Genomic DNA, 14,869 nt, shown 5'->3' with positions numbered 1-14,869 from the left:
CACAGACAAATTTAGATAGTCACGAGCAGACCTCAAAGATCTTTGGATGTGGTAACAATAACATCACAGTTCTGTGCTTGCTGGATCTCGAGGTCTTCATGCCTATTTGAAGCAGCGCAGTAAGAAAGGAGAGGCTGAGGCAAATGCCAAAAGATGTTAAGGAGAACGTCACTGAGAGGTGTGAAGTTTTCTGAATTTTTGCATATCTGTAGTACACAAGATAGAAGCAGCTGTTGGTTTCTCTGAATGGATATAAAAAACTGAGTTTAGGGTAAAGCATATGTGCTTTTAACACATTTTTATTCTCACTTCTAAAAGCAGCAGTGAAATCTGTTTAGGAAGAGAAAGGGCTTGGTTTAGATTGTTCTGCAGGCTGATAAATCTGTTTTATGAAGGTCTGTGGGAAGCAGGACTGTTCATTAGAACTGTGGGCTTTTTGGTACTGCTTCCCATCACTTTCCCCTCCCTACCCTGTCTCGTTATCTTTCAGCTCAGAGCTAAGTATTTGCTTTTCTATCTGGCTTTGAATATTGATTGTGACTGCTAAGCCGTTGTTGCTTTTAAAATCAACTTTGATTATTCCTCTCATTTACACTAAAGCTTTAGCTTGAAGGTCATTTTACACAGATGGGAGAAGTTGCCAAATTGCTGTAGTATAAATGGTAATGAGACTTTGTTGGTGATTTTTGTTTGTTTGTTTTTAACAGACTTCTGTTTCATGTTGGATCTGAAGGTTGAAATATCTGTTAGAAACTGTTATGCCTACATTTTCATATATATCAAGAAGAAGGGTTCTTACATGTAAAATGCTTACGCAGTAAACAGTGCTCCCATCCTCTATTCCTAGAGCCAAGGTTGTGAAGAAGCTACTGAAGAATGCACCACAAGAATTAATGAGCAGGCCAATTATGCTGTAAATAAACTTCGTGAGCTAAATGACAAGCTTGAATATAAGAAACAGGCTCTAAACTCCCTGTGTAATTCACCAAAACCCGACAAAAAGGTCAGTACCTTCAGTGTCTTCAGGCTTTTTTTCTCTCTTGTTGTTGGTGTTGTTTGTTTGTTTGTGGGGTTTTTTTTGTTTGTTGTGTTGTTGTTTTGCTTTTTAATATTCTCTGTGTGTTTGTGTAATTTCCAGCTGCCCCAGGCTCTCCTGGGACAGGCCAGATTGTGATTTCAGTCAGCTTGTTACAGAATATAAAATCAGAGTTTCATTTAAATTATTTATTTTGCAGCTAAAATTGCAAATATGATTTATACTGCTTTGTTTGTCAGAAAATAGCAGCCAGCCTTCCTGCTTTGTTGGTGGCAAATAGTATTTCTTCCTTATATGTCTACTCACTGGTGTCTGTGTCATTCTTCAATGGCAGCTTATTTCATGTCCTGGCCGGGGAGGGATGTGCAAGTTAACGTCTGCTCCCTCTGCTGGCTCTCAAATGGCAGAGCACAATTTCTTCACCTACCGTTCTCACTGGCTTGTTCAAATCAAAATGGGGGGGAAAAAAAAAAGAATCCCCAAACCTGCAAAAATGACTGATTTAATTTATAAGGAGCTAGGAGAAATCGGCAGGGCAGTAATCTGAGGGATGTAAAACTTGAACTCTTCGAGTTTGGATTAAAAAAATAGGGGTTTTGTTTGTGGGTTTTTGTTTTGTTTTGTTTTTTCTCTATTTCTGCAAAGTGCAGTAGTTAAGCAATCTAAGAACACATTCAGGCAGAAGCAAGTGATTTGCATTTGTCTTAGGCCAACAGTACTGTTGTTTAGATGCAGCTGGGCCAAGCTTTTCAGCTGTAGCGAGACTGGTTGCAAATGGTAAAGAGTGGGTGAGACCAACAAGCAGTTAAGGCTTGTCCCTAAAATGGCTTCCTACCAGAGGTGGCAGAACTACCTGGGTGTTAGTTGTTGCTGAGGAGATGGATTCTTCATGCATTTGTTCCTTTGTTCAATGTGAGTGCTGAGATGCTGGTCTGAATAGATTTTGACACCCTGCTCACTCTCTGCCACTTCAGCTACCTCTAAGAGGAAGAAGTGGACAGTGTTTGAGGCCACCCTGGCTATCTTAATTCTCTGTCCCTTCCCTTCTACCAGAGGTTACTGCAGACAAATGGAAATGTGTGCAGCTGCTCTGGGGGTGTCCTTTGCAGCTGCTGTAGTGTAAGTGTGGCCTCAACTGTCAGAAAATAAGTTGGCTTTTTTTGTCATCCAAGCACTGCTGTTCAAAGTGGTAAGAGCACAGCTGTGTCTTTTTTTAAATGCCTGCATTACTGCAGTAGTATTTATGTGTGAAGCCTCTAAATACATAGTTAGAGTTGACAGTGTGAGTCTGGGACACTGTCTTTGGGACTTTATTTTTTTTTCTCCTTTGGATGTGACAGGTAAAAGTTTGGTTATTGATCATATGAAGTAAAAAATGTTTCTAAAAATACCCCAGTTTTGTGCCATATGAAGTGGAACATCACATTTGGTATTAAATTTTATTTTTCTCTTTTAATCTCAAGCTGTTCCTGGGTTGTCTGTTTTCTCTTTCTATGTACATCTTTAAATGGCTTCTAGCACTAGGGGAGTCACATGCCAGTCAGGCTAGGAAGGAAAGTCTTCATCTGAGTTGCACACGGAATGCTGCTAGTGCTAAAAGGAAAATGGTCTTTAGGGAGGAGTCTTAATTCAGTTGTTCCTGTAGCATTATAGTTTTAAATTTGTTTTTTATGTGGTATGGAAAGTAGTATATAATTAAACCTTCATATGTTGTTGCATTCACATGGATGAATCATCTGTATGTACCCTTTGCATTTTTGAGACATAATAGCTAAGTTCTTTCTGTACCTAAGGTCTTGGGGAGGTGGCGTTTGTACCCCTTCTGAAGCAGTGGGGGTTTCCATATTGTTGGTTTCTTACTTTCTTTTTGTGGTGTGTTTGTTTGGGTTTTTTATGTTGTTTTGGTTTTTTTTTCTTGGACAAATAATATTGTAGGAGAAAATAATACATAGAATACATAGAATAAACCAGGTTGGAAGAGACCTTCAAGATCATCATGTCCAACCCATCAACCAATCCAACACCACCTAAACAACTAACCCACGGCACCAAGCACCCCATCAAGTCTCCTCCTGAACACCTCCAATGATGGTGACTCCACCACCTCCCCAGGCAGCCCATTCCAATGGGCAATCACTCTCTCTGTATAGAACTTTTTCCTAACATCCAACCTAAACCTCCCCTGGCGCAGCCTGAGACTGTGTCCTCTTGTTCTGGTACTGGCTGCCTGGGAGAAGAGACCAACATCTGTCTGTCTACAACCTCCCTTCAGGTAGTTGTAGAGAGCAATAAGGTCACCCCTGAGTCTCCTCCTCTCCAGGCTAAGCAACCCCAGCTCCCTCAGCCTCTCCTCATAGGGCTTGTGTTCCAAACCCCTCACCAACTTTGTTGCTCTTCTCTGGACTTGTTCCAGCAAGTCAACATCCTTCCTAAACTGAGGGGCCCGGAACTGGACACAGTACTCAAGGTGCGGCCTAACCAGTGCAGTGTACAGGGGCAGAATGACCTCCCTGCTCCTGGTGGCCACACTGTTCCTGATGCAGGCCAGGATGCCATTGGCCCTCCTGGCTGCCTGGGCACACTGCAGGCTCATGTTCAGCCTACCATTGACCAGCACCCCCAGGTCCCTCTCTGCCTGGCTGTTCTCCAGCCACTCTGACTCTGTCTTTGAAACAGAATAGTAAAATGGATGCAGTATTGTTACAAAGTCTCATAATTTGTTTCATAAATGGAGCGGCTATTTACTTACAGAACCTTACCAATTCTTGTGCACCTATCCACTGGTCCAGGATGCTACTTACAGGAGTCTGTATAAGGTGAAAGCAGAACAGTCTGTGTGTTGATAGTAAATAAAAAACAAAATTATGCTGCAGGTTAGGTATATGCTAGAAGGTGGTTACATAGCTGTTGTGTAGATGATGTTTCACATCTTAATGGAGACAAAAATTCTCACGAAACCAGAATTACTGTAGCTTTGTAGAATGTACCACTCGGAAGTGGTACAGCCAAGGGAAGCCATTGTGCCCCTGTACTCTGCACTGGTTAGGCCACACCTGGAGTACTGTGTCCGGTTCTGGGCCCCTCAGTTTAAGAAGGACATGGAAACACTTGAACGTGTCCAGAGAAGGGCAACAAGGCTGGGGAGAGGCCTTGAGCACAGCCCTGTGAGGAGAGGCTGAGGAAGCTGGGATTGTTTAGCCTGGAGAAGAGGAGGCACAGGGGAGACCTCATTGCTCTCTACAACTACCTGAAGGGTGGTTGTAGCCAGGAGGGAGTTGGTCTCTTCTCTCAAGCAACCAGCACCAGAACAAGAGGACATAGTCTCAAGCTGTGCCAGGGGAAGTTTAGGCTCGAGGTGAGGAGAAAGTTCTTCACTGAGAGAGTCGTTTGTCATTGGAATGGGCTGCCCAGGGAGGTGGTGGAGTCACCATCCCTGGAGGTGTTCAAGAGGGGATTGGACGTGGCACTTGGTGCCATGGTCTAGTCATGAGGTCTGTGGTGACAGGTTGGACTTGATGATCTTTGAGGTCTCTTCCAACCTTGGTGATACTGTGATCCTGTGAACCAAGACTCAGATTGGACTGTAATGTGTCTTCTTTTTTAAAATTTATTTTGAAGTGTCAGCTTATTTTGCTGTGTTTCTAATGTCACATTATTAATGTCACATATTATGTGTTCTTCTACCTTTCCTTGTCATATTGTCTCCTGGTAGTACGTGGTAGTACTTATTTTTTTGCTGGTGTGATGACATACACTATTTCTCCTGCATGAGATGATGATGGTGTGCTATGTCTTGCCAAGAACATGTTTTGAAATGTGTGTTTTCCACAATAAATGAATCATTCCTTTTCCAAAACCAAAATGAATTATATGTTAACTTCCTGAGTGATTATTAACACAACTAAGTTCTAGAAATGGAATCTGTTCTCAGGTTCTTTGGTTGCATCATATTTATCTGAAAATGGTAAGGGAATGTCTTCAGTAATGCATATTTCAGTCATTTCAGTTTCCAGTTTGTGTAAAACATGTGTAATATATGTGTGTACTGTATAATCTTAAGTATGCTTTATGTAGACAGTGTGAAAATATTATGTTCTTCTAAGTGATTTTTTAAGTGATTTTTTTTTTAATTCTTTAGGATTATTGTGTATTCTACAAGTCTATAATTGCTCTTTCTCTTCCTGCTTTTGTACCTTTTCTCCTTTTTGAATAGTGTCCCCAAAGGCTCAGCTTAGGCATGTTGCACAAGCTTTTTCTTACCAATAGTAATCAATAAACTTTCCTCTGCAGATTGTTTCAAAGCTGAAGGATGAAATTACCCTGATGGAGAGAGAGCACAATGACCTTCAGCTACACATTGCAAGAACAGACTGGTGGTGTGAGAATCTTGGCATGTGGAAAGCCTTAATTGTTTCAGGAGAGGTATGGGGGTTTATGGCTTTTTGTCTTCTAGGTCAGTTTAAACTTGCATGAAGAGAAGAAAAAGCCCCCCTATCTACTTTCTTTATACCTTTGTGTACACAGTATATACTTTATATATACTTGAGGGAGGAGGAAACCCTAACATCTTTCTAACTCTTCCTCTGTTTCCCTAGTGACTGCTATGATGTATATACAGTATTTTTAGTCCTTGGGCATTGTTGTAATGGAGTTATAAAATACCTGCATGTACCTGAACTGGTTCTGGTATTAGGGATAGCAATTTGCAATCCTAGGGGCCTTGTTTGACATGAGGACTCTCTCTTTATATTACCATGCTATCACACTTGGGTGCAGTTGTGTCTCTACTGCATCTGAAAGATGCAGTTCTTAACACTTTGTGTTTTATATTACTGTGTTTAATGGCAATACAATTTCAAGGGACTGGAATACCAAGATAGCAATTGTTTTAAATCTGTACATTGAAGAAGCTAGTTATTTTTTTCTGTTTTATTTCTCTGTGTGTGTGTTGTTCTGCTTCTCCACTTGGCTGTAGGCAGATGAGTGTAGAATGAATGTAAAACAAAAAAATGTAATGGAAACAAATTATTATCCTCTCACAGCTTTCTGTTAATACTTGTCATGAAAGGAACCCAAGAAATGCTTGTTACATACTAACTGTAGGCTCCCACCATACATAAGCAATCTTTGTGACAATAACACTTCAGAGGATTAAGGATTAATTGTGTCTCTACTGGCTTGCCTTCCTATGCTATTAGGAAAATGTTCCTTAAATAAGTAGTTTCCTTGAGGTAATATATCTTGAAAGAAAAAATAATGTGCTGTTAAATTAGTTTGGTTGTGTCTTGAGCTCTTGTAAGTTTACAGGTCTGTCAACAGTTAAACTCATTGTATGTAAAAGAGGAAATAAATCCAACAGGTTAAAAAACTCAAGGTGCCCTTTTAAAAACCAGTTCTCAATGTGTAAATGTCTGGGCTCTTTCTTCTTTAATGCTGTTTGCACGTGACACAGTTGAGAATAGTGAGGCTCTTGAGTTGTCTTTAAGAGTTCTGTGCAGCTTTTGAAGTCTGATTTTGAAAAAGAGCAGTACTGTCTGCAACAAAAAGGAGAATGGCAGCTTCCTGGTAAGAGGCCACCACCCAGACCTTCCCAGTATTTGCCTTATTACCAGACCAGAAGGTGGTTTGGCTAAATAAGAGAGAAGTTGGGAGAGGCTTCCAATTACTTGCTGCCTTAAGTATAACTTGTAAGTAGTACTGGATTAGATAATTAAATGTAGGCTTGCATTAATTGTGCTGCTTGCAGCTCTGTGCTTCAATGGGTAGGCTGGAGAAAATGTTAATATTGTAGTTATCAGTGTTAATTAACTGCTTGGGAATGTTCTGGCTGCAGTTGATTTCAGAGGGTGTGAGTAGGTGACATTTGTCTTTCTGTCTGCAAAACACACTGCTGCTAATTAGCTGTAGCTCATGCTGCTGTGGATGTAGCTCTTTGATTTTAGAGAGAGGAAAAACTTGGTGTCCCTGTGGTTTTTTTTTTTTTGCAGAAAAGCTTAGTAAAAGTAAATTTTGATATGGATTTTGAGCTGAAAGTGTAATAGCCTGTCATTGACCTTTTAAGCTGATTTACTAAACCAGTTAAAGGATAATCCATAAATCCCCTACAGTTACTTAAGGCTTGGGGGAAAAAAATATGTGCCCCCAAACTGTTTATGCTCTCTCATTTTGAATCTTTCAGTCTTAATAGTTTTGAGGCATTTAAATGCACTAGCTGTGTATGGGTGAAATGCATTAAACAAAAATCAGTGGAAATGATACAACCTACAAGTGTCTTTTGCTAACTGATAATTCTGATACAGCAGACACTCAGTATTTGGGCTGGTTGGTAGAGGCTGAAAAAAGATAGCAGGAACATGCAGAATGAGGGGACCTACGATAAAAATTAACCTAATTCTGAGTCATTTCCCTATGCACATGTATTCCCTTCCGTACCAGCAGGTATAAACTTGGAGCTATGTAACCTAACCTCTGCTTGCTTTATTAGTTTTGGCCTTGTATTGTATCACACTGGAGCAGGCCTTTGGCCACCTCTGTTTGAATAGGACTGTTTCAGGCATAGCATCTTTTTAAAACACTATTACTTTCATAAGGAAAATAAGCTTATCTTACTCCTTTAAATACTTTGGAATGTAGGATGTTTATGCTCAGTGGAATTTAAGAGAATGAGCTTCCTGCTTATGGAGGAAAACAACCGTGTGCCTAATCAGCCTTCTCCTGCATGTTTTTTCTGTAGTTAAAAGGGGCTTGGGTTGTTTTTTAGCAGCAGTCTGGTTAGCCCCTCTTTCACTGCTGCACAGATTGGGTGGGCTGCTTCAGAGAGCTGCTCAGACTGAAGAAGTTTCTGGTGAGTCATACAGTTCTTTGCTGCCTTTGACTGGGCTAATTTTTGTTGGTGTTTAATCATTCCTGATGGACGTCTGGAGCAGCCCTTAGTGTTTCTAACAGATGATTCAATGGCTTTCTTTGGCAGCTTGTTACTTGAATCAACTGTAATACATTTTTTGCTAATGTTAACTTTATATTTTACCTACTGCTGCTAGTAGCCATAGCTTCTCCTAGAAGGTGTTTAATAATATTTGTTTCTCATTTATTTTGGCAGTATTTCATTGAATGTTTCTTACTGTTACCACACCACACACCCTGGTAGAAGGTGCTCACCTCTGGCGTGCACCTTGTAGTTTTTAGAAATGAATTAGGTATGTCAACCTATTTGTTCATATCTCTATATCAAATTTGTGCCTCATGGGGAGAGGGTAGGAACTTCTACAATTTGTGGACTAGTTATCTGTGGCATGATGGTAGACAAGTTAGTGGAGAGCATCTGTCCCTTGTTCAGTCATCTACCCAGCTCTATCCCTTGACCAAAGGAAACTTTCAAAGACCAGGGAGAGGCTACAGGGCAGACTTTCAGTATAAAAGAGACGGGGTAAAACCAAGTGTTGCACAAGTTTGGATTCATTCATGACAGCAGTTGTGTGAGGTGATGCTTGTTGCAGCAACGGACTAGATTTCCTGGTTTAGAAGGCACCCTAACATCTCATTTTCCTGTGTTTTCCAGTTAGTTCATTAATTTGGAAAAACAAATGCATAATTACTGAAGTTGGTTAAGATTTTTGATTTCTTAAGATGCTGGTGAAGACTTTCAGGAAAGCAGAGTACTGAGTCCTCTCATTTTCAGAATTCTTTCCAGAGAGATGACTCTCTCCTGACAATTACAGTTCAGATGACCCTACACACATGCAAATTCCTGCCCTGGGGATGAATGTGTAGTGGAGAAGGGTAGGCATGGCTCAAATCTGCTCTGTTTTCAGAGTTCATCTCCTAGTTTTCAAAATCAGCTGCCAGGTGTTTGAATCTCCTACAAACACAAATCCAGTCTAGCTGAAGGGTAGACATGGCAGGGACTGTTCCAGGAGACCTCGGTCCCTCTGTGCCAGGTCCCTCTGACCTACATTTTGGAGGCTATTCAAACATCTCTTTCTGCAGTAATCTGGCAGGAGAAAGGCATTTCTCCAAATAGCTGTGCTGGGAACCAGGCACATTTTCAGTCATACAAGCTGATGCTTTATATTCTGTCTGGGTGCTGCAGCAGCTTTTCTTTGTTTGTTTTTCCTTGCAGAGAGATGTGAAACCTAAGCTTCAAATCAGGTTTCCATGTGCAGTTTTAGGAGGAGTGCATTGTAGGGAATATTCTCCACATATGGCTCTGCACAGCCCTATAATATGAGGATCCATTTTAGCTGTGTGTCTTTTGCAGTGGTGATGTAGCTGCTCGTTGAGTCATCTGTCACTGACATTAGGTGTTGTCAGACCTTTACAAGCTTCTCAGAAAATGGGGCAAACAAACCAAAACACATAAACCAAAACAAAAAAAATACTACTTTCCTCAAAACTATTGTGAGAGTGTGATATTGCTGTTATTTGCATGTATATTAAGACAAGCATTTGAGTTTGGTTTGTCAAAAAAGAAAAAAAAACCCAACAACTATATATTTAATGCATTTCCCTTGTTTGCCTTTCAGAATCAGCTTGGCTATTTCCTTAAAATAAGTAAACAAAAATCTGTTACCTTTAGGACATGAGTAAAATTACAGGTGGCTCATCAAATGAAGAAATAATAATATTGTCTGAAAAAAAAGATAATTTATTTTCTTTGCTGTAGCTTTTCCATTTGTATCATAGTATCAGTCAGGGTTGGAAGGGGCCACAAGGATCATCTAGTTCCAACACCCCTGCCATGGGCAGGGACACCCCACGCTAGATCAGGCTGGCCAGAGCCTTATCCAGCCTGGGCTTAAACACCTCCAGGGACAGCGCCTCAACCACCTCCCTGGACAACCCATTCCAGGGCTTCACCACTCTCGTGGTGAAGAACTTCCTCCACACATCCAGCCTGAATCTCCCCACCTCCAGCTTCATTCCATTCCCCCTAGTCCTATCACTACCTGAGATCCTGAGCAGTCCCTCCCCAGCTTTCTTGGAGCCCCCTTCAGATCCTGGAAGGCCACAATTAGGTCACCTCGGAGCCTTCTCTTCTCCAGACTGAACAGCCCCAAATCCCTCAGTCTGTCCTCACAGGAGAGGTGCTCCAGCCCTCTGATCATCCTCGTGGCCCTTCTCTGGACACGTTCCAGGATGTCCATATCCCTCTTGTAATAGGGGCTCCAGAACTGGATGCAGTACTCCAGGTGGGGTCTCACCAGAGCTGAGTAGAGGGGGAGAATCCCCTCCCTTGACCTGCTGGCCACACTTCTCTTGATGCAGCTGAGGATCTGCTTGGCTTTCTGTGCTGCAACTGCACACTGAGAGCTCATGTTGAGCTTCTCATCCACCAGCACCCCCAAGTCTCTCTCCTCAGGGCTGCTTTCCAGCCAGTCACTGCCCAGCCTGGATTTGTGCCTGGGATTGATTCGACCCAGATGTATCATGTGGGTAGTTGTTTCTCCTTCCTATGGCTGTTGTGCAGCTCAATTCATTAGTGTTTTTCTGAAGTTGTGAGCCCCACAGAAATAAACACCATGTAGATACCACATGTTCTGTGTATGCAGAGTAGCTCAAGGAAGCAGAGTTGTTCTGAGACAGCCCCAGCTGCAGAGCTGACATGCCTAGCATGTGAGTGAGCCTGAGTACAAGTACTGAGAAAGAAGGGTGAAGAATAATGGTAGAATAGTCAGGAAAATGCAGATGGGAGAGATGGGAATATTTGTAAGCAATCGGATAGCTATATGGCAGGTACCTTAAAACTGAAGTAATACCTGTGGATGTTTGAAGAAGGCATGTGTTGTAGTTTGAGCTGGGTGCCCCCCTGGTGCATTCACTTCCTGTGTCCAAAAGTCCAGCCCAGAGGGATGGACACAGGAAATTGTGTATTTCCTACCATAATTCTTTGCACCACTATAAGATCCAGTGCGGAGTCTGGCACTTCCTCTTTCCTTCCCTCTCCGAGACTTGGTAACTGGGGGAGAGATCTCCCGGCCATGGGCCTGATTGGGCCCAAGGCCACAGGGGGATGGGCAGTCTCAGGCCTGGCCAGCTGAGACTAGCCCAGCAGAGGGAGGGGGAAGAAGGAGCCCTGGGGGTTTTGGATGCACCCTCAGGTGGGGATGGGATCTTTCTTTGTCACTGCGCTTTGGGTTTTCTGTAACATTCACTGCTTTCTATTTAAACTTTCATCACTTTTGCAATCCGTTTGCCTGAGTCGTTATTTCTGCCTGTGGTGGGGAGGGGACCTGCCCCAACCCATTACAGCACGTCAGGGAGATTTGCTTGGTGATGGACAGCAATGCAAAGCTGTATGTAAAGTGTAATAGTGGCTAGCTGGGGGACTGACTCAGGAATGACAGCGTTTTTGCTAAATATAGTCCATTAAAGGTGTTGCTCCATGCATAGCCTTCAAACTGCAAGAGAAGCAGGGGGACAGTGATGACAATTGAATTTGGAAGCCAGTCATCTGGTGGCCCAAATGCCCTGCTGTTTGCTTTCCAACCTTACCTGTTGGTTTCCTCCCCGCAAGGTTTTGGAAGAGAATGGAGAACAAGTGCCCTGTTACTCTGTCATGGTGAGTTTACAAGAAGTTGGTGGAGCTGAAACTAAGAACTGGACCGTTCCTAGGAAGCTCAGTGAGTTTCAAAACCTACACCGAAAACTCAGTGAGGTATGAATCTTGATGAGGGGAGGGAGAAGATGTGAATTGCTGACATTTGACAGTATGATACTTGGAGAGGGGAAAGGCAGATGGAAAAAAAATAATATTGTCAGTTTTTATGCCAGCCTTCTGGCTTTTAGCCTTTTAGAAACAGTTGTCTAGCAGTATATTTCTGGCCTCTGCCAGATACTTATAAGACTTGTTTGTAATTTTTTTCCCCTTTTGCTTAATAATGAATTTTTTACTGGACTAACCCAATGTCATAATGGTATATGCTCTGCACTGTCATGCAAGACCCTGCTTTGAAAACCAGATCTTGTATCTGACTCTAGGAAGGTTTTAGAAAAGACAGGTTTGGGGGACAGTGGAAGTTTCTTTTTACAGTTTCTTTCTGTCTGGTAAAGGATAGATAAATGATGGTGGTATGAAGGGAAAGGGCTTAGATGTGTCAGCCACAGTGGGTAAGGCAGGGTGTTTTTCAAGGTGCTGAGGGGGTGTGGAAGGGAAGCGAGAGTACAATGCAGTCTTTTTATTTCTGTTTTAAACCACCTGTGCTTTTCTGCACGTGCATGTTAAATGAGCTTTCGTTTCTCCTACACAGTGTTTTCCATTATTGAAGAAAGTTCAGTTGCCTTCCCTCAGCAAGCTGCCCTTCAAATCCATAGACCAGAAATTCATGGAGAAATCCAAGAACCAGCTTAATAACTTTCTACAGGTAAGAAAACAAAGACCCAAGCAAAAGATGTCTAGCCAGGGAAATTGAATCGTGCCTCTGAAGTGGATGTTGTTTCTCTGTTGACTAGAGAGCACTGGCCAAGCAGGTCATATGTAAGGTTTCATGCTATGAATGTCAGAATTGCCTAACATGCCTGAAATTGAAATGAGTTTGGTTGCTCCAGTGGTAAATTAATTTTAACTTCTATTAATTCAGAAATAGTAAACAATGACTCCTGTAATTGCCCCATTTAACTGTAACACTTCACAACAAATTTCTTACCAAGTAGAACTTTATTTGAAATGCAAGTTGTAAGAGTAAAAACTTTAATCATGGTAAGTCTAATACTTTGGAACTGGCTTTGTCAAGTATCTTCAAAGTGGTTTTATGAGATGGAAAGTAATTTTTTCCCCTCATTCTACCTTTGAGCCTTATCTTAATCAGTTTTATTGGATGGCCTGACATGCTTTGTTCCTTGACAGAAACAATGCATCAATTAAATATTTCTTGTTACTATTTTTCTTTTGTAGAAATTGCTCTCTGATGAAAGACTCTGCCAGAGTGAAGCACTTTATGCCTTCTTGAGCCCTTCCCCAGAGCACCTGAAAGTTATTGATGTGCAAGGAAAGAAGTCCTCTTTTTCCCTCTCCTCATTTCTAGAGCGACTTCCTGGTGATCTGTTTTCTCATCAGGAGGTAAGTGGTAGAAATGCAATCTGCCCAATCTGTTTATCTGAAGTAAGCAGGGAGAGTCATTAATGCCGTGCATTTGAATGGCATGTACTATTGGAAGGTCATTTTTAATTTACTGTAAGTGAACAAAGAATCAGTAATAAAACCTGTCTGTGAATTTAAAAGGTGTTTATTCATATAGTACGCTTCCTTTCCTTTGAAATTATGCATAGGCAAACGTGTAACCTAACACGAATGAATTGTAGTCTATGTGGGATTCTTTTGTGGGATTCTTTTTGTAGAAGAATTTCCTGCTTTTTGTGCTCTTGATGTGTATTTCAGAGCGCTTTTGACAGGTAAAAATAATGCTCTCTTAGGAAGCTTTCTTTGACAGGGAACAGCTCCGTGTCCTTAATTTCTGGGAGACTTTGGAAGCAATGCCAGTTTTGGCAAATGGTGCAGGCTCAGTGAGGGAATTTGCAGATACAGGTGGGAGTCCATGTGAGCAAACCAGTTGGAGAATTTGATAATAAGGCATAAAAATAATTAAAAAAAAATAAAAAAATCAATCCTTCAAAATGCAGTGAAGAATAGATTAGTGACTAAAATAGCTCACTGAGTGAAACTGACCAGAATTCCATTCCTCTGTCATTTGTCATTCCTGTTGCACATATGTGGCCTCCAAGAAGCTGTTTCTGTTCCCCTTTTTAGTTGTATTTTCTGTGAAGAACTTTCTCCTCACCTCGAGCCTAAACTTCCCCTGGCACAGCTTGAGACTGTGTCCTCTTGTTCTGTTGCTGAGCCTCCTCTTCTCCAGGCTAAACAATACAGCTCCCTCAGCCTCTCCTTGTAGGGTTAGCCATTGGAATGTGCTGCCCAGGGAGGTGGTGGAGTCACAGTATCACCAAGGTTGGAAGAGACCTCGAGGATCATTGAGTCCAACCTGTCACCACAGACCTCATGACTAGACCATGGCACCAAGTGCCACGTCCAATCCCCTCTTGAACACCTCCAGGGACGGCGACTCCACCACCTCCCTGGGCAGCCCATTCCAATGACGAACGACTCTCTCAGTGAAGAACTTTCTCCTCACCTCGAGTCTAAACCTCCCCTGGCACAGCTTGAGACTGTGTCCCCTTATTCTGGTGCTGGTTGCTTGAGAGAAGAGACCAACCCCTTCCTGGCTACAACCACCTTTCAGGTAGTTGTAGAGAGCAATGAGGTCTCCTCTGAGCCTCCTCTTCTCTAGGCTAAACAATCCCAGCTCCCTCAGCCTTGCCTCATAGGGCTTGTGCTCAAGGCCTCTCCCCAGCCTTGTTGCCCTTCTCTGGATACGTTCAAGTGTCTCAATGTCCTTCTTAAACTGAGGGGCCCAGAACTGGACACAGTACTCAAGGTGTGGCCTAACCAATGCAGAGTACAGGGGCACAATGACCTCCCTGCTCCTGCTGACCACACTATTCCTAATGCAGGCCAGAATCACTGTCCCTGGAGGTGTTCAAGAGGGGATTGGACATGGCACTTGGTGCCATGGTCTAGTAGTCATGAGGTCTTGGGTGACAGGTTGGACTTCATGATCTTTGAGGTCTTTTCCAACCTTATTGATTCTATGATTCTACGAAATAATGCTTTTCTCACATGCTGTAGTTGTCTGCAGTGGATGGGTCTTCTGCAGCACAAATAAAGTTTGGGGAGCTTGTCCAGTTCTAGCCTGTTTATAGGCAAAAAGGTGGTCTCACGCCTCTCAGGAATAAGAAAAGATGTGTATTTTCAGTTTTCAATATGACCCTGTATCTGTACCT

General features: G+C 42.3%; 1 protein-coding gene across 1 annotated transcript in view; it reads left to right on the top strand.

Moving 5' to 3' along the window:
* SNX25 (sorting nexin 25) overlaps positions 1-14,869 on the top strand; it is an 87,944-nt gene that overhangs the window by 62,058 nt on the left and 11,017 nt on the right. Inside the window, exons 10-14 of the mRNA XM_054161899.1 lie at positions 848-1,003; positions 5,327-5,458; positions 11,550-11,690; positions 12,283-12,396; positions 12,927-13,091. Coding sequence (XP_054017874.1) covers positions 848-1,003; positions 5,327-5,458; positions 11,550-11,690; positions 12,283-12,396; positions 12,927-13,091 — 708 coding nt within the window. The remainder of the gene's footprint in view (positions 1-847; positions 1,004-5,326; positions 5,459-11,549; positions 11,691-12,282; positions 12,397-12,926; positions 13,092-14,869) is intronic.

This window comes from Dryobates pubescens, chromosome 1 (assembly GCF_014839835.1).
Source record: "Dryobates pubescens isolate bDryPub1 chromosome 1, bDryPub1.pri, whole genome shotgun sequence".
In the NCBI taxonomy this organism is placed as follows: Eukaryota; Metazoa; Chordata; class Aves; order Piciformes; family Picidae; genus Dryobates; species Dryobates pubescens.
Note: the sequence above shows the minus strand (reverse complement) of the source record. Positions and strands in the feature narration are given on the sequence as shown.